Source organism: Myxine glutinosa, chromosome 2 (assembly GCF_964187855.1).
Source record: "Myxine glutinosa chromosome 2, kmMyxGlut1.1, whole genome shotgun sequence".
Taxonomy (NCBI): domain Eukaryota; kingdom Metazoa; phylum Chordata; class Myxini; order Myxiniformes; family Myxinidae; genus Myxine; species Myxine glutinosa.
Genome location: NC_136262.1, coordinates 161820072 through 161839406, shown reverse-complemented (window position 1 = coordinate 161839406; position 19335 = coordinate 161820072). Strand labels below are relative to the sequence as shown.

The following is a 19335-nucleotide window of genomic DNA, read 5'->3' as shown; positions in this document are numbered from 1 at the left end:
TCGGAGGAATTGTCGATCCTTATATTTTCGGGCCCTGTGCGAGTGAATCAGACAAACGTGGTGTTAGTGAAGAGGAATATGTTGGTGTTATTGTTGGCCATGCAGATGAAAACGCTGGTTCATGTTTACCACAGATTGGTAAGTTTTGTTTTTCCATTAAATTGACAGTTTATCAGGGGTCTTGTATTAATTGATAAATTAGTTATATATGTATTACTCCAGAAGAAATATGGAACGGACTCAGCACGAACACGGCACAAATAAGCATGATGCATTACGTACACGGCACGAATCAGCACATACACCGCCCAGGCTGTTACGGAGTCCCCCCTGCCTTACCCCTGGTCTCGGTGGACCTCCGGACCCCGAGAGGGTCCCTGGCAGAAAGCTGTTTTAATCTCTCACTGGAACCCGCAAATGGAACAGTCGAGTCAAATGATGCAACCCCACCCGGTTATAAGCAAACCATAATATATTATAAATCCCACACGAAGAGCAATACCGCAATGGGGCAAGCCATACAGCAATGGGGGCAATCACACACTTTCAAATCCTACGATAATATCCTTATCAAGCCCCTCAACCCCACACTCACGGCACCTCCCCCAATGTCTCTGCTCCACTCCAAGGCGAAGTCCCAATGTCTCTGCTCCACTCCAAGGCGAAGTCCCAATGTCTCTGCTCCACTCCAAGGCGAAGTCCCAATGTCTCTGTGCGCTCCCGCGATCAGGGAGTCGAGGCCCGATGGTCAATTGAGGCGTCGACGAGCGAGACGACCCCGAGGTCGCGTGCTCAGCCCCCATCAGCACAGCGGTGGAGAGGAACCTCACCAAGATTCGAATTGAGGCGTCGACGAGCGAGATGACCCCGAGGTCACGTGCTCAGCCCCCAGCAGCACAGCGGTGGAGAGGAACCTCACCAAGATTCGAATTGAGGCGTCGACGAGCGAGATGACCCCGAGGTCACGTGCTCAGCCCCCAGCAGCACAGCGGTGGAGAGGAACCTCACAAAGATTCGAATTGAGGCGTCGACGAGCGAGACGACCCCGCGGTCACGTGCTCAGCCCCCAGCAACACAGCGGTGGAGAGGAACCTCACAAAGATTCGCTCCGATGTACACGTTGCGGTTCAACCCGCGAGCCTCCGTAGAATTCGCACGTGCCCCTCTCTGGTACGGCCGTTCCCGGCAATCCACCAGGGAATAATGCCCAGCCGACACGACGAAAGCCTGTTGCCTGCAGGGTGCTCGCGTGGCCAGAATGGCGCGCGGCTTTCGCTTCAACTCTTCCGGTCTCGATCCGGATTTTTTCCACCACCTTTATCAGGAGCGCTTTTAACCCTTTTAACCACAACAAGCATCATCTGGAATCAACCATGAACAGGAACCACCATAATTAGGGCCGGTATCCGTAACAAGGCACATTCAGACACTGCCAACCAAATAGGCGATGAATGTTTTGTACCACCTTCACTATAGGCTGACCCAATTTTCTGAATGTAACATGATCGTCCAGTTTAATACTTTCCAGGGACGCCATTTGTGTCTGCGTCGGTGCCGTGTTGATGCGCCCCAGTGGAGGGGAGATGTGGAGTTATGGTGGAGGGGAGATATGGGATGGTCGTGGTCATTGTGAGCTAGGGTGATGGTTGATTGCGAGATTGTAGAGGAGAGAGAGTGGTGCTGGATGGTCTCACAGTTTCAAGCAACGGTTGTTTCTTCCGCTTAATCGTGAAGATGGAATCCCCTCTCAATCGTGGTTAATAGCCACAAGATCTCGCCATCTCTGTTGTTTCATCACAGTTCTCTGTAAAATGTTCTGAGCAAAAAATCAACCATTTTGTCGGCCCCATCCACAATTGGGTATTTCGAACAATCGTCCAATTTCTGGCAACCCTCGGATCTTTTGGCCATTGGTCTAGCATGAAACCATCCCGGTTTGTATCACTACAAGCACCAAGGACGCATCGACCCGGCATATTTGTATAAATTCGAAGATTATTCGCCCTTTGAGTTCAATCGTACAATGTAACCCGTAAACAACACAGAAATGGCAGTCGACTTAATGATGTGATGTCATGGCTTATCGTGAAGAAGAAGATTTCGACTTTTAAGCGCAAAATTACCGACTTTATAAATCGGAAAAAGACACATGATATCTATTTTGTTGGGTATTAATTGTCTATCTGTTGAGATTGTTGTTTACCTGTTAGTCAGGTTCACTATGTTTTTTCATTCAAAATCATGGTAGATTAGCAAACCTATACATTTTTGGAAACGTTATTACATGGAAAATCTGAAAATCAATGTTTACATTTGCCAATTCCGACCAATTCCATTCGACCAATTCGACCATTCGACCAATCGCTTCGATCGACCATTCGACCAATTCGATCGATTCGATTCGATTCGATTCATCGAATTCGATTCGATCGACCATTCGACCAATTCGATTTGCCAATCAATTTGACCGACCTTTGCTTGTGTGGAACGGACTGTGAAAACGATGCGGACTATATTGTCGGATACGACACACAGGACAGTGATGACGAACTCTAAATGGCATATTCTGTAATCGTGTATGTTTGATGCCATTGACTGCCTGTGTATATTTTGTCATTGACTGCCTGTGTAGATGTGAAGTTATACTGACTGCATGTGTATATATGATTTTGCTGACTGCCTGTGTATGTTTGGTGATATGAATTATTGTGACACATTTTGATGTTATTAACTGCCTGTACAAAATGATAACATGTATTTGATTATGCAACTTATCGCGAATATAAAGACAGTATTTTGCAATTCAAAACCTTTGATTCGTGTCTTACCATTCCCCATAGCACTAATTTGATACTTTCATTGGATTCCTTGTCCCTGAAAATATAGGTTTAGTATATTTTAAAAAGTTTTTAGGGTAATTAGAGGCAGAAATAGAACAAAATATGTATTTTACAGTGGCTATTTTGAAAATCCAAAATGGCCGCCATACAGGTATCTCTCCAAATGTAAACATTGATTTTTAGTTTCCTTATGCTATAACCTTTCCAAAAATGTATAGGTTTGCTAATCTACCATGATTTTGAACGAAATATAATTTATTGACAAAGTGAACCTGACTATGTCCCAGGGTTTGTATTGCTAGTCGTCTTCTTATTCACATTCTGATATCGTCCATCCAGCCAACAGTATTGATGTGGTTCATTTCATTACTCCACTAAAATGGAGTGAATCTCAATCGCTTGGTGTGTTAAAGATATTTGTACAAAAAAAACCTTTGTGTGAACACATTTCAGGGTCTGCTTTCTATTCTTCGGAAATTGAAAAGCACTCCTGACCAAGAGATGCGCATCTTGCTGCTGGGATTGGATAATGCCGGCAAGACGACTCTTCTGAAAACATTGGCATCTGAGGATGTTACACACATCACACCGACACAGGTCAGGTTTTCTTGTTGGGTTTTAAGATGACAGTTTCTCACAGGGTCATTGTTTTTCATCAGCCTGAGTCACAAATTAAACGAATGATTAGGACCACAGGCAACAATATATCATTTGAAAAAGCAGCTGCAGATTGATTGATTCCTCTGTTTTTCGTGACATTCCATTTTCATTGCAATCGAACTGTCAGCAACATGAAAATTACTTCCCTGTTTCTTCAAATGTTTCACAGTTTAAAAAAATCTACTGGATAATTGAGGTTTTGCTTTTGTCATGCTCATGAAAAACCCAAAGGAATGGTCACTTTTCTAGCAGTTTTTTTTTTGTGGTGTTTCACACATTTCGTGCACATGCTGGTCGTGTCCTCATATTAGAATGATCATCAAAACACTAGCTCTCATGATAGTTTTATTCCAGTCAAAAGGTATGAAATGCTGGGGGTTTCCAAAAGGAATGCTATAAAAGTTTGAAATTCACATCTGCCTCCGATGGTGGGCAGTTTTTATGTTTTCACCCGTCCGTCTGCTTGTCTGTCTGTGAACAGTATGCAATCTCAAAAAGTTGGGGATGGATTTGGACGACATTTGGTGGAGAGGTTGGGTGTGTGACAAGAACAAAATTATTTTATTTTGGTGAAGATCCACATCTCGATCAGGATACTAGAATTTTTAAGTGATCAAAACTATATATATATATATCTTTATATATATATATATATATATATATATATATATATATATATATATATATATATATATATATATATATATATACTATATATATATACTGTATATATATATATATATATATATATATATATATATATATATATATATATATATATACATATATATATATATGTATGTATATATATGTATATATATATATGTATATATATGTATATATATGTATATATATGTATATATATGTATATATATATATATTTATGTATGTATGTAGATATATATATATATATATATATATATATATATATATATATATATATATATATATATATTTTTATTTATATATATATATATATATATATATATATATATATATATATATATATATACATATATATATATATATATATATATATATATATACTGTATATACATATACATACAGTCACGTGAAAAAGTAAGTACACCCCATGTAAAGTTTTGACTTTTTCAACATATTTCAACATACAGCTATTTGATCTTCATTTCAACAATATTGATAGATAAAGGTGATATAATAAAACAAATATCATGAAACATTTACATTTTGTCATCCATTGTATAATTTAAATAAACATAAGTGCAAATTTCTCATGTGGAAAAAGAAAGTACACCCTTGGCTCCAATAGGTGGTATTGCCCCCTTTGGCAGAAACAACCTCAAGTAGGCGTTTCTTATAACTGTATACCAGTCTCTGACATCGACCGGGAGAAATTTTTGCCCACTCCTCCATGCAGAATTATTTCAGCTGTGCGATGTTTGAGGGGCTTCTTGCATGCACAGCTCGTTTCAAATCTCCCCACAACATCTCGATGGGATTTAGATCCGGGCTTTGACTTGGCCATTCCAGAACCCTCCATTTCTTTCTTTTCAGCCATTCCTTGGTGGATTTACTGGTATGTTTAGGGTCATTGTCATGTTGCAAGGTCCACGTTCGGTTGAGCTTCAACTTTCTGACAGATGGCCTCACATTAATTATCCTCAAGCACCCTCTGGTACAATGAAGAATTCATAGTGGATTCTATGATGGTGAGCTGCCCAGGCGCTGATGCAGCAAAGCTGCCCCAAACCATAATATTTCCACCACCATGCTTTACAGTTGGTATAAGGTTCTTGTGGTCAAATGCTGTCTTTGGTTTTCGCCAAACATGTCTTCTGGTACTGTGGGCAAATAGCTCTACCTTTGACTCATCTGTCCAGAGCACATTGTTCCAGAAGTGCTGGTCTTTGCCAAGGTGTTCGTTGGCAAACTTTAGTCTTGCCCTGATGTTCTTTCTGGACAGCAAAAGTTTCCTCCTGGCACACCTCCCATGTAGATCAAATTTGTGCAGCCTCTTTCTAATGGTAGACTCGTGCACTTTGACATCAACAGTGGCAAGAGCTACCTGTAGGTCCCGTGATGACATTCTCGGGTCCTTCGAGACTTCTTTCAGCATCTTGTGGTCTGCTCTCGGGCTGAACTTGCTGGGGCGGCCTGGCCTAAATAAGTTGGCAGTTGTTTGGAATCTTCTCCACTTGTAGATGATCTTCCGGACAGTCGAATGATTGATTTCAAATTGTTGGGAGATCTTTTTAAATCCCTTCCCAGACTCGTAGGCATCTATAACCTTCTTTCTGAAGGCCTCAGAGAGCTCTTTTGATCTTGGCATGGTGATGCCGCACACTTCAACAACAAAGAGCAAACCAAACTAAATGTCTGAGGTTTAAATAAGACAGGTTCCTCCAAAACCCTCTCCAACGATGTTCTAATCATTTGCACCTGAGCTGGTGCACCTGATTCTAATTTTAGATATTTGAAGTCGTGTTAAATGTAGGGGTGTACTTACTTTCTCCACATGCGAAATTTGCATTTATGTTTATTTAAATTATACAATGGACTACAAAATGTAAATGTTTCATGATATTTGTTATATTTTATCACCTTTATCGATCAATATTGTTGAAATGAAGATCAAATAGCTGTATGTTGAAATATGTTGAAAAAGTCAAAACTTTACATGGGGTGTACTTACTTTTTCACGTGACTATATATATATATATATATATATATATATATATATATATATATATAGATATATATATATATATATATATATATATATATATATATATATATATATATATATATATATATATATAGATAGATACGTAGTGTGTTCAAAAAGTATCCGACCTTTATTTTTCGTGCGTAAAAAAAAAGAAGCTAGGGAGGCGTTGATTGGTGCACGTATGGAGGCGATCCTAATGTGCACGCGTGAATTTTTTCCCACCTGCAGAAGCTGTCATTCGATGGCAGACCACCGATGAGTGAGGACATGTAAGCGAGCGCCGTCGGATTTTCGTTTTTGACAAAATGACGGAAAAACTTGAACAACGCTACTGCATCAAATTTTGTGTTTTTTGGCCTCAGGGATGTTGGATGCTTCCATTGTGATGACTGCAACTTGGTTTCTGGGTCGTACCCATAAACCCAGGACTCATCACCAGTGATCACTGTGTTGAGGAAGCTGGGATCGCTGTTCACAGTCTCCAGCATGTCCTGTGCGATCTCCAAACGGAGTTGCTTCTGCTCAATCGTTCGCAGCTTTGGTACGAACTTCGCTGAGATTCTCCTGAAGCCCAAATCCTCCTTCATAATGGAATGAACGGTGTTGAATCTTGCGGATCGTTTCCACTTGGGAATCGCCAAGCTTTACACAAAATTTGATGCAGTAGCGTTGTTCAAGTTTTTCCGTCATTTTGTCAAAAACGAAAATCCGACGGCGCTCACTTACTTGTCCTCACTCATCGGCGGTCTTCCGTTGAATGACAGCTTCTGCAGGTGGGAAAAAATTCACGCGTGCGCATTAGGATCGCCTACATACGTGCACCAATCAACGCCTCCCTAGCTTCTTTTTTTTTACGCACGAAAAATAACGGTCTGATACTTTTTGAACACAGTAGTATATATATATATATATATATATATATATAAATATATATATATAGATGACGTCTCAAAACGTTATGGACTAATTCGGACGAAATTTAGTGGACACGTTGGGTGTGCGACAAGAAAGAATTAATTCAATTTTGTTGAAGATCTGAATCCGGATCCAGATACGAGAATTTATGTGATTCTTCACCATTAAGGGATGAGGGTAAAATCGATATATAGCTTGATATCTCAAAAAGTTGTGCATGAGTTATGATAAAAGCAGGTGGATGACTTGTTTATGTGAAAAGAAAAAGCCGATTAGGTTTTGGCTCAGGTCCGGATGGAGATCCAGCCTATCGGTGGAATACAAAACGTAAACTGTTCAGCCTGGCGGAGGTATGCGCTCTACCGAGTGTCATTATTGTTGTCTTTATGTATTCGGCATGTGGATGTGATTTTGTATTATTTGCTAGAGAAGTGGCTGTGCCCCTGACGCAGTGTCTCCTGTAGGTTATAGCAGAAACTTGCAATTTAGTCTGGGTGTCAGTGCCAACTCATCTCACAGGTCACCATGGGATCTTTCATTTTCATCAACTAATGCCAGACTACAGGACACTCAGTTTGACGTCAGTCCGAGGGACAGCACACACGTTGATAAATTGCCCTGCATGCGATATACTGCTTGACAATTTATAGCTGGGCTGCGGTTCAAACCCAGGATAGACAGCTGAGAGGCGAGTTCAATGTTATCAAAAACTGACTGGTTTTCTGACTTGGTAAAATTGCAGTGAGCACACAGACTACAAATATATTGGATTGTGCCTAAGTATGCGGATTGCCACCAATCTAGGACATTTCTGTAGGTATGTGCTCTCTCCTTTCCTGGTATTTATTAAATGCTCTGAATGTATCTGGGTTTTTTACCACTGCTTACCACTGCATTTGTTTTCAAATTGGTTTGGGTTATAGCTTACTATATTTTTCTCCTTTCTGTAGGGATTCAACATCAAAAGTGTCCAATCACAGGGTTTCAAACTCAATGTTTGGGACATTGGAGGACAACGCAAGATCCGTCCTTATTGGAGAAACTACTTTGAAAACACCGACGTGTTGGTTCGTTTCATTTCATCATGCATTATGTTATCCGAGGCTTGGTAACTATAATTTGAAAATCATGTAATATGATATTGGAAAATTCCTTGTGTATTAACCGTTCCTAATTCAATTTACGTTTCCTCTGAGTTGATGTTACAATTAGCACATGCTAAGGCCTTCCATGAAATCGAGCTGGGTCTTCTTACACAATCTTCCGACCGAATAATAACTTTTACATCCTCTTTAATGTATGTTTCTTTTTTCGTTGTTTCGTTATTTGCATGATTTACAAAAGACACATTGAAATATTTGCATGACACATGAACTACTCCTGATATGTGTGCGTGCATGCGTGTGCACAGTTTTATGTCATCGACAGTGCTGACAGAAAACGATTTGAGGAAACTGGACAGGTACGCATTGCATTTTCACATTATTTTAAATCTTTTTTTTTGACCAGAAGACATACATGGAGGATGTCACACAATAATGATTTTTCATGTCTTTGAAAGTTGCATGAGAAAAAAAATGTGTTGTTAAAAGTAATTGCAGAAGGAAAATAAAACCGACACAGTCTAAGACTATTTGGACCATTAAACCAGGCCTTGTTGCATCCATATCCTATGTATTTAAAGTGAAACACGATACAAGTTTGAGAAACTGAGAATACGAGATTTGATCATTATAGTTTCGGTGCCGAAGCAAATATGGTGGAATTTTTTTGTTTAACTGTTTACACCCGTCTGAACGTCAGGAAATGGAAGCCAGCAGGTCATGCCATTGTTGAAATCAGAACACGCAAGCTAAAAATCAATGACAGATCAGGCCAGAAGCCCTTTAAAACAATGAGCCTTTCCTTCTTCTCTTATCGACCAGAACTTGTTGAAAGTTGATTGTGACATGTTCCAAGCTATGCTTGTTGCCGAAGATGCATCAACACCAAATTATTAATTAATGGTTGTGAATTCATAACCTTGTATGTTTACTGGCTGTCCCAAAACTTTTTGTAATTGTAGGTATCTGTATGACATGACGAACCAAAATCAGTGGCGTAATGATTCGAGTGTCCGCTCTGAGGCTGGGAGGTCAGTGATTCAAACCCCGGCCGAGTCGTATCAAAGAAATTACACATTCTGCTTCCTTGTTTGATGCTCAGCAATTAATAGGATAGAGCATGGACAAACGATGCTGGGTAGGCAATGGCAACCCACCTAGTGCAACCCTTGCCAAGAAACTGCCTCAGTAGCCCCAATGCTCTGTAAATAGTACGGTACATCAAAATGAAAATCAAAAACAGAATGACTTGTCGGTGGTACCTTAATACTAGAAAACAGTGCTCAATGATATCCTGTTCTAACCATTGCGTAAGCAGCCATTTTACCATGGAATTCATTTTTGTTTCAGCTCCTTTCATTGCATTAAATTGTTTTAGCAACGTTTTGTCAATGGTTGTGGATTTGTTATTGTGTATTTGATTCGGATATTATTTGGCTGTTAGTAAAGAAATTTAATTCAGAGGCAAACAAATTTTTTTTTTTTTTTCCCTTTTTGTTTTGATTTATGGCCACTTCCATGTTCTTGTACTGTCCATGTGATTGATCAATTCCCCAACTCACTTCCTGCCTACCATGCTCCCTGAGTGGCTTCTAACCTTAACCTTTCCTCCTCTCCATCTTCTCTTTCAAAATGAGTTTTTGCTCTTTCTTGGGGGGAGATGGGTAGGGGGGGATCAAGACCTCGGTTTTTGATGTCAGGCAATCTTGCGTGTAAGTTTCTCTCGAGGCCAAAAGTCTTTGTCCCGATCCTCTTTTGTTAAACGTTCTCTTCCAGCTTGTTATTGGAAACGTCAGGACCAGACCACACATTCTGGGCCAATTTGGGCCCGTGCATGCTTTTCCCGCCCTCATCCTTATCTCTTCCACAGTGCAAGTAATTACTTATTCACATATCTACAGATATAATTTAGTTGCAAATTTAAGATGCCAAATCGCATGTGAACATATTACTGCTTTTAAAGTTGCACATTTTGAACAAGGAGCTGTTTATTCTCCTATTTATATCTCTGCAGTCTAAGTTTCAATTACTAGTGGTATCGAAAAATTCGACATTGATTTTGATTCCAGTTGAGATGGTAACTGAGTGATGCAAAGCTTTCCCGAAGGAAAGAGATCATCATGACATCACAATAAGTTGAGGACCTCACACACATCACTGCATTTTGTAATGAGGAAAGAGATCATCATGACATCACAATAAGTTGAGGACCTCACACACATCACTGCATTTGAATGTTTGGCATTTTCATATTTCCAAACCTATAAAACAAAGGATTGAATGATTAAACAAGATGGTATTCAGAGAATACTTACCCTGCACAGTCATCTTGGTACGAGCCAACTCTTCTGTTTTTCAAGGGTATTTTTTTATGATACAATATGGCTGCCAGACCACGTGAGCGATGACATCATACATTTACATTCTCTAATATAATTGAGTAGATCACGCTCAAGAAATTCCAAACTGATCAGACTAAGTATTGCCCCTGTCAAATTATCACGTCATAATTAAGACACCAATGACGTCAATGTTAACATCACTTATTCCCCATGCGGAGGTCTTTACTTACAATGAGCCACATTTCAATTTTTTCCATGGAGCGGTTTCAGAGATATAGAGGTGCAATGTTTTTCGATTTTTCCAAGATGGCGCCTGTACCACGTGACCTATGACGTCATAATTATCATTAAAATATTCTACAGGAGTACGTTAATTTTGTGTCCCTCAGACTAACAGTTGCAGAGAAAGAAAATCATGCTGATCGGATGTGGTGTTATACTTGTCGAATAACGAAGGCACCGATGATATCATCATTAACGTATGTTATTCCCCATGCAGAGTACTTGACAATGAGCCTTGTTTCAACTTTTTCCATTGAGTGGTTTGGGAGATATAGAGGTGTAACGTTTTTCAATAGAGGTGTAACGATATAGAGGTGTAACGGCTTGATTTCTGATCATCAATTTGGTTTCAGACCAGGTCACTCTACTCTGGACATGCTGCTTCTGCTGTCTCAACAATGGATGGAGGTCCTCAATAACAAACAGGAAATTAGAGCTGTCTCCCTCGACATATCACATGCCTTCGACACGGTCTGGCACCCCGCTCTGCTCACCAAACTCTCCTCCTTTGGTATCCATGGAAATCTCCACGCATGGCTGGCGGACTTCCTCTCTAGTCGTCGTCAACGTGTGGCCCTGAATGGGTTTCTCTCATCTCCTCTTCCTGTTCAGGCTGGAGTTCCCCAAGGCAGTGTTCTGGGCCCCGTGCTTTTTCTGGTCTTCATCAATGATCTCTCTGACTCTCTCGAAAATCCTCTCTATCTCTTTGCTGATGACTCCACTCTCTGCCGCTCCATTCCTCTTCCCTCAGATCGGCAGTCTGCTGCCTCCTCACTCTCTGAAGACCTGGACAAAATCACAGACTGGTCAAACAAGTGGAACATGTCTTTCAATCCTGACAAATCTCACACTCTTACTATGTCTCTCCGAAAAGATCGACTGGACAACCCTCCCATCTACTTTCTCAACAATCCTCTCCAAGAAGTTCTGTCGCTCAAGATTTTGGGTCTCACTATCTGCCATGATCTTTCTTGGGAAAACCACATTTCCAAGCTGGCCTCCAAAGCCAGTCACCGACTGGGCATCCTCCGTCGTGCGAAGTCCTTCCTCGGCACACCTGAGCTCCTCACCACATACAAGGCTTTCATCCGCAGCTCAATGGAATACTGTTCTCCCCTATGGGCCGGTGCTCCTGCCTCACACCTAGCTCGGCTTCACGCTGTTGAAACCAAAGCTTTCAGAATTATTGGAATCTCCCGCGATGAAGCTATCTCTGAGGGCCTTTCACTCACTCACCGCAGGCAGGTAGGTGGTCTTTCTGTCTTCTACCGACTCCTCTCCGGCCTTGCACCCCCAGCTCTCTCTGTGCTCTGTCCCCCAAATATTCCTACAGGTCGCACAAGATCTGCCAGCAACCCTCTGATGGTTAAACTGCCGAAATCTCGGCTCTCTGCTCACCTTCACTCTTTCATTCCTCTTTTCTCCCGCCTCTGGAACAAACTCCCTCACTCCCTTCAATCCCACTCCTCCCTCCAGGTCTTTAAAACAGCTGTTCACCACCATCTCTTATCTTCCCCCATCCAAAACCTTGATCTTTTCTACCCCCGCTAATTCACCCCAGATCCACCTTGTTTGAAATTCCAACTTCTTTCCTGGAAGTCCTGGCAGTGTCCATATGTTTTATACCTCTCCCACCGCCCCCTTCCCATGCCCCCCCCCCCCCCCAAAGCCCTCGCCCTCTCTCAGATCTCTCGATGTCTCCATGTCTCTCGGTCCCTGCTCTCAAATGTTGTGTTTGTGTCCTTCCCCCTCTCTCCCCATCTTGTCTACCGCTCCCGATGTTATATGTTTTATGTGTCGGTTTGTCTTTCTGTGTGATTAATGTTCGCTCTTTCACGAGCCTCGATCTTGTATACAAAAAAAGAAAAAAAAAAAAAAAAAAAAAAAAAAAAAAGATGGCGTCCATACCACGTGACCTATGATGTCATAATTATGAATTTAAAAAATTTATACAAGCGGAGGCACTTCTATCGTAAAATGTGTCAATCGGACCAACGGTTGCCAAGAAAAAGAATTTTTTTAATTAAGACATGTACGTACGCAACCAATTGCCCAACTGTTTTTTGCTTCTCGAGCGCAGGGTAACTAGAACGGCACTTGGTACAGCTCATGCATTTAGTATCCCACTGATAGGCTGCATCTGCATCCAGAACATTTGTCCTTGAAACACACCAAAATGTTGTCAACTTGTTCTTGTCACTTACCCAGCTCATCCACAAAGTTTTGTCATAACTCGTTCACAACTTTTTGAAATATCATGTTATATACAGTGCATTCAGAAAGTATTCAGACCCCTTCACTTTTTTCACATTTTGTTATGTTGCAGCCTTATGCTGAAATCGTTTAAATTCATTTTTTCCTCATCGATCTACACTCAATACCCCATAATGACAAAGAGGAACCAGAATTTTAGAAAGTTTTGCAAATTTAATAAAAAGAAAAAACTGAAATATCACATTGACATAAGTATTCATACCCTTTGCTACGACACTTGAAATTTAGTTCAGGTTTGTTTCTCTTGTTTCTTGATTTTTCTTGATTTTTTCTTGATTTCTCTTGATTTTATTTTGATGGAGGTATTGGAGGTATTGGTTTGGAGGTATTGGAGGTATCTTTCTTGGTTTCTCTTGATCATCTTTGAGATGTTTCTTCACCTTGATTGGAGTCCAGCTGTGGTAAATTCAATTGATTGGACATGATTTGGATAGGCACACACTTGTCTATACAAGGTCTCACAGCCCTGCTCCCCCGATTGCTCAGTTTGGCCGGTCTCACAATGCATATTGGAGCAAAAACCAAGCCATGAGGTCGAAGGAACTGCCTGCAGAGTTCAGAGACAGGATTGTGTCGAGGCACAGATCTGGGGAAGCCCACAAAAAAATTTCTGCTGCATTGAAGGTTCCGAAGAGCACAGTGGACTCCATAATTCTTAAATGGAAAAAGTTTGGAACAACCAGGACTCTTCCTAGAGCTGGCCGCCCGGCCAAACTGAGCAATCGGGAAGATGGGCCTTGGTAAGAGAGGTGACCAAGAACCCGATGGTCACTCTGGCTGAGCTCCAGAGATCCTGTGTGGAGATGGGAGAAGCTTCCAGAAGGACAACCATCACTGCAACACTCCACCGATCTGGGCTTTATGGCAGAGTGGCCAGACGGAAGCCTCTCCTCAGTGAAAGACACATGAAAGCCCGCTTGGAGTTTCCAAAAAAGCACCTAAAGGACTCTCAGACTCTGAGAAACAAGATTCTGTGGTCTGATGAAACCAAGATTGAACTGTTTGGCTTCAGAAAGTATTCAGTTATTATATTACGGAAGCCTCTCCTCAGTGAAAGACACATGAAAGCCCGCTTGTAGTTTGCAAAAAAGCACCTGAAGGACTCTCAGATTGTGAAAAACAAGATTCTGTGGTCTGATGAAACCAAGATTGAACTGTTTGGCTTTCGTCTGGCCACTCTTCCATAAAGCCCAGATCGGTGGAGTGTTGCAGTGATGGTTGTCCTTCTGGAAGCTTCTCCCATCTCTACACAGGATCTCTGGAGCTCAGCCAGAGTGACCATCGGGTTCTTGGTCACCTCTCTTACCGAGGCCCTGCTCCCCCGATTGCTCAGTTTGGCCGGCGGCCAGCTCTAGGAAGAGTCCTGGTTGTTCCAAACTTCTTCCATTTAAGAATTATGGAGTCCACTGTGCTCTTCGGAACCTTCAATGCAGCAGAATTTTTTTTGTGGGCTTCCCCAGATCTGTGCCTCGACACAATCCTGTCTCTGAACTCTGCAGGCAGTTCCTTCGACCTCATGGCTTGGTTTTTGCTCTGATATGCATGTGAGCTGTGAGACCGTATATAGACAGGTGTATGCCTTTCCAAATCATGTCCAATCAATTGAATTTACCACAGGTGGACTCCAATCAAGGTGTAGAAACATCTCAAAGATGATCATGAGAAATGGGAGGCACCAGAGCTAAATTTCAAGTGTCATAGCAAAGGGTATGAATACTTATGTCAATGTGATATTTCAGTTTTTTCTTTTTATTAAAATTGCAAAACTTTCTAAAATCCTGTTTTCTCTTTGTCATTATGGGGTATTGAGTGTAGATTGATGAGGGAAAAAATGAATTTAAACGATTTCAGCATAAGGCTGCAACATAACAAAATGTGAAAAAAGTGAAGGGGTCTGAATACTTTCTGAAGGCACTGTATATATCGTTTTTGGCCCAATCTCTCAATGGTGAAAAATCACTTGCAAAATTATATAATTATCGTATCCGAATCCATATTCAGATCTTCACCAATATCAAATCGATTCGGTCCTGTCACACACCCAACCTTCCCACCGAGTTTCGTGCAAATCTGTCCATAACCTTTTGAGATATCCTCCTCCATAGACAGACAGACAAACAGACAGGTGAAAACATAACCTCCGTGCAACTTCGGTGATGGAGGTAAGAAACACACAAACACTTAAGAAAATATTTATCAGATGAGGCTTACCTTTACAAACTCACTAGTGGAGGGAAACTCCACCTACCCGTTTGTATTTGACATTGATTGTCTGTGTTTTCAGTGTCTTATCATTTTATTACCCCCAACACCTGCCCCACCCCACCTCCTCCACCATCCTAGCTATGCCGGCATGCCTCAATGTTAATGTTATCTTTTAAAATGCTTTCGCACATAAAAATTTGTCCCTCCACACTCGTGATTTCTTTGTTTTTGATTTTTTCTCATTATAATGAATATTCAAAACTGAAGGTACCACCAACCAGTGTTGCTGCTGAATAGGTGAGGCTCAGGACGTAGCCTTGCCTATTTAGCAGCTACATGTTTGTACCTTCACAACTACAGATTCTGAACTGTGATGAATGTCTGCCATAAAAAAAAATACCAAGCCATTGGGATGTATGGATTGGTTGTGGGCTGATCATGGTGAAGCTTTCTATCATGTAATTCATTACTTTCCTGTGACGAGTTAATCCTCGCTGATACACCTGATGATGTGTGACATCAGCCAAATGTATTTCTGTGTTTTTCCACAATGATTGAAAACTCTTTAGAGAAGCTTGTACACAGGATATAAAATGTGATGCTGCAGTAAGCAGCAAAATGAAAGGTTGTGTGACACCTGAGTGCCTCTCGGCTGTGCGAGAACATATCCCGAGGAGGTTAAATGCCTAAATAATTACAATTTATTATCTGATAAAGGGAATATGGATTGTGGTTGCACTGCTTGTTCCACAGGTGACTGCGGAGAAATCTGTTGGGGAATCTATGGATATATGCAAATGTAACAGTTGAATAATCTATAAAACTTGCTTTATATTCAGAGTATGTGACGAAACGACTCACCGAACCTCCACTGACATAGTCCTCCAATGTTGACCTCTTCATTTTTTACACCTCTATGTTTATCCTTATCCTTATTATATTACTTTTCTTATTATATACTTTTTAAAATGCTTTTTCTCTCCGTTTTTGTTTCATTTCTTCCAAAAATGGTCTCAACATGGTTAAACCTTACTTCCTGGCCTTATTGAAAATGAAGCTTCACCTTGAATTTCAATTATATAAATGACATTGAGGCCATGCTTTGGATGCTTTGATAATAAAACTTTACTATTTTTTTATTTACTTTAATTTAATTTGTGAAATACTATTTTTTTATTTACTTTAATTTAATTTGTGAAATACTATTTTTTTATTTACTTTCATATAATTTGTGAAATACTATTTTTTTTATTTACTTTCATTTAATTTGTGAAATACTATTTTTTAATTACTTTAATTTAATTTGTGAAATACTATTTTGTTATTTACTTTAATTTAATTTGTGAAATACTATTTTTTAATTACTTACATTTAATTTGTGAAATACTATTTTTTATTTACTTTCATTTAATTTGTGAAATACTATTTTTTTATTTACTTTCATTTAATGTGTGAAATACTATTTTTTTATTTACTTTCATTTAATTTGTGAAATACTATTTTTTTATTTACTTTCATTTAATTTGTGAAATACTATTTTTTTTATTTACTTTCATTTAATTTGTGAAATACTATTTTTTTATTAACTTTAATTTAATTTGTGAAATAGTATTTTTTTATTAACTTTAATTTAATTTATGAAATAGTATTTTTTTATTTACTTGAATTTAATTTGTGAAATACTATTTTTTTTATTTACTTTAATTTAATTTGTGAAATACTATTTTTTTATTTACTTTAATTTAATTTGTGAAATACCATTTTTTAATTTACTTTAATTTAATTTGTGAAATACTATTTTTTATTTACTTTCATATAATTTGTGAAATACTATTTTTTATTTACTTTAATTTAATTTGTGACATACTATTTTTTATTTACTTTAATTTAATTTGTGAAATACTATTTTTTTTATTTACTTTAATTTAATTTGTGAAATACTATTTTTTTATTTACTTTAATTGAATTTGTGAAATACTATTTTTTTATATACTTTAATTTAATTTGTGAAATACTATTTTTTTATTTACTTTAATTTAATTTGTGAAATACTATTTTTTTATTTACTTTAACTTAATTTGTGAAATACTATTTTTATTATTTACTTTAATTTAATTTGTGAAATACTATTTTTATTATTTACTTTAATTTAATTTGTGAAATACTATTTTTATTATTTACTTTAATTTAATTTGTGAAATACTATTTTTATTATTTACTTTAATTTAATTTGTGAAATACTATTTTTTTATATACTTTAATTTAATTTGTGAAATACTATTTTTTTATATACTTTAATTTAATTTGTGAAATACTATTTTTTTATATACTTTAATTTAATTTGTGAAATACTATTTTTTTATTTACTTTAATTTAATTTGTGAAATACAATTTTTTTATATACTTTAATTTAATTTGTGAAATACAATTTTTTTATTTACTTTAATTGAATTTGTGAAATACTATTTTTTTATTTACTTTAATTTAATTTGTGAAATACAATTTTTTTATATACTTTAATTTAATTTGTGAAATACTATTTTTTTATTTACTTTAATTGAATTTGTGAAATTTTTTTTTTTTATATACTTTAATTTAATTTGTGAAATACTATTTTTTATTTACTTTAATTTAATTTGTGAAATACTATTTTTTTATTTACTTTAACTTAATTTGTGAAATACTATTTTTATTATTTACTTTAATTTAATTTGTGAAATACTATTTTTATTATTTACTTTAATTTAATTTGTGAAATACTATTTTTATTATTTACTTTAATTTAATTTGTGAAATACTATTTTTATTATTTATTTTAATTTAATTTGTGAAATACTATTTTTTTATATACTTTAATTTAATTTGTGAAATACTATTTTTTTATATACTTTAATTTAATTTGTGAAATACTATTTTTTTATATACTTTAATTTAATTTGTGAAATACTATTTTTTTATTTACTTTAATTTAATTTGTGAAATACAATTTTTTTATATACTTTAATTTAATTTGTGAAATACAATTTTTTTATATACTTTAATTTAATTTGTGAAATACTCTTTTTTTATTTACTTTAATTTAATTTGTGAAATACTATTTTTTTATTTACTTTAATTTAATTTGTGAAATACTATTTTTATTATTTTATTTAATTTGTGAAATACTATTTTTATTATTTACTTTAATTTAATTTGTGAAATACTATTTTTATTATTTACTTTAATTTAATTTGTGAAATACTATTTTTTATTATTTACTTTAATTTAATTTGTAAAATACTATTATTTTTTTCCTTTCATTTGGGCTTTAGTTTTGTCATTACATACTGCAATGTGCACAGCCCATACGGGTGATCATTTGCACGCATGGCATCACCCCCAAAATAACCGAACGGTACCAATTTGCTCAATCGATCATTTGGCAGGGACACTCATGTCACCCAATTCTCCCACCAGATCTAATGGTCATGCTACCTCTCTGACTCTTCCTGTACAAATGGCAGAGATAACATGCTACTGGTTAACGATCTAATAACAACAGTGACTATCGAAGTAATGGGAATCATGATAACCATTTTGTTTAATAAGTAACATGTAAATATACAAGGCACAAATCCTGCCATAGCCTCGATGAAGGACCGAAAAGATGCACCACCGCCTCCCTGGCACAGTAAGCCACCCCTGGATCTCCGTGTACAGTGAGGGCTCAAGGCCGACCCTAGGGAAATGGTTTAGGCCAATAACATGGCCTCGACGCGTGGGACATACCAATTAAAGATGGGAAATAGGAGATGTGGGATGAAGGGAATACCAGATCTTCTGGACAATGTGGCCTTCTACACTAAATAATTTTCCATATTTGATCATGCATGTATATGCATATGTGGCAATGCTTGCAATCCACACAAATATCACCAAAGAGGGGCTCCTCCTCTTTATCTTACTGGCAATACTTTATTTTGTGACCAAGTTATATATTAGTGCTGGTTTCCTCGTTTTCATCT

The 19335-nt window shown here is 37.7% G+C and overlaps 1 protein-coding gene across 1 annotated transcript in view; it reads left to right on the top strand.

Annotated features, from left to right (window-relative positions):
* Positions 1-19335, top strand: part of ARL3 (ARF like GTPase 3) — a 49677-nt gene that overhangs the window by 13093 nt on the left and 17249 nt on the right. Inside the window, exons 2-4 of the mRNA XM_068106851.2 lie at positions 3294-3437; positions 8076-8192; positions 8537-8587. Of these exons, the coding sequence (XP_067962952.1) occupies positions 3294-3437; positions 8076-8192; positions 8537-8587 (312 nt within the window). The remainder of the gene's footprint in view (positions 1-3293; positions 3438-8075; positions 8193-8536; positions 8588-19335) is intronic.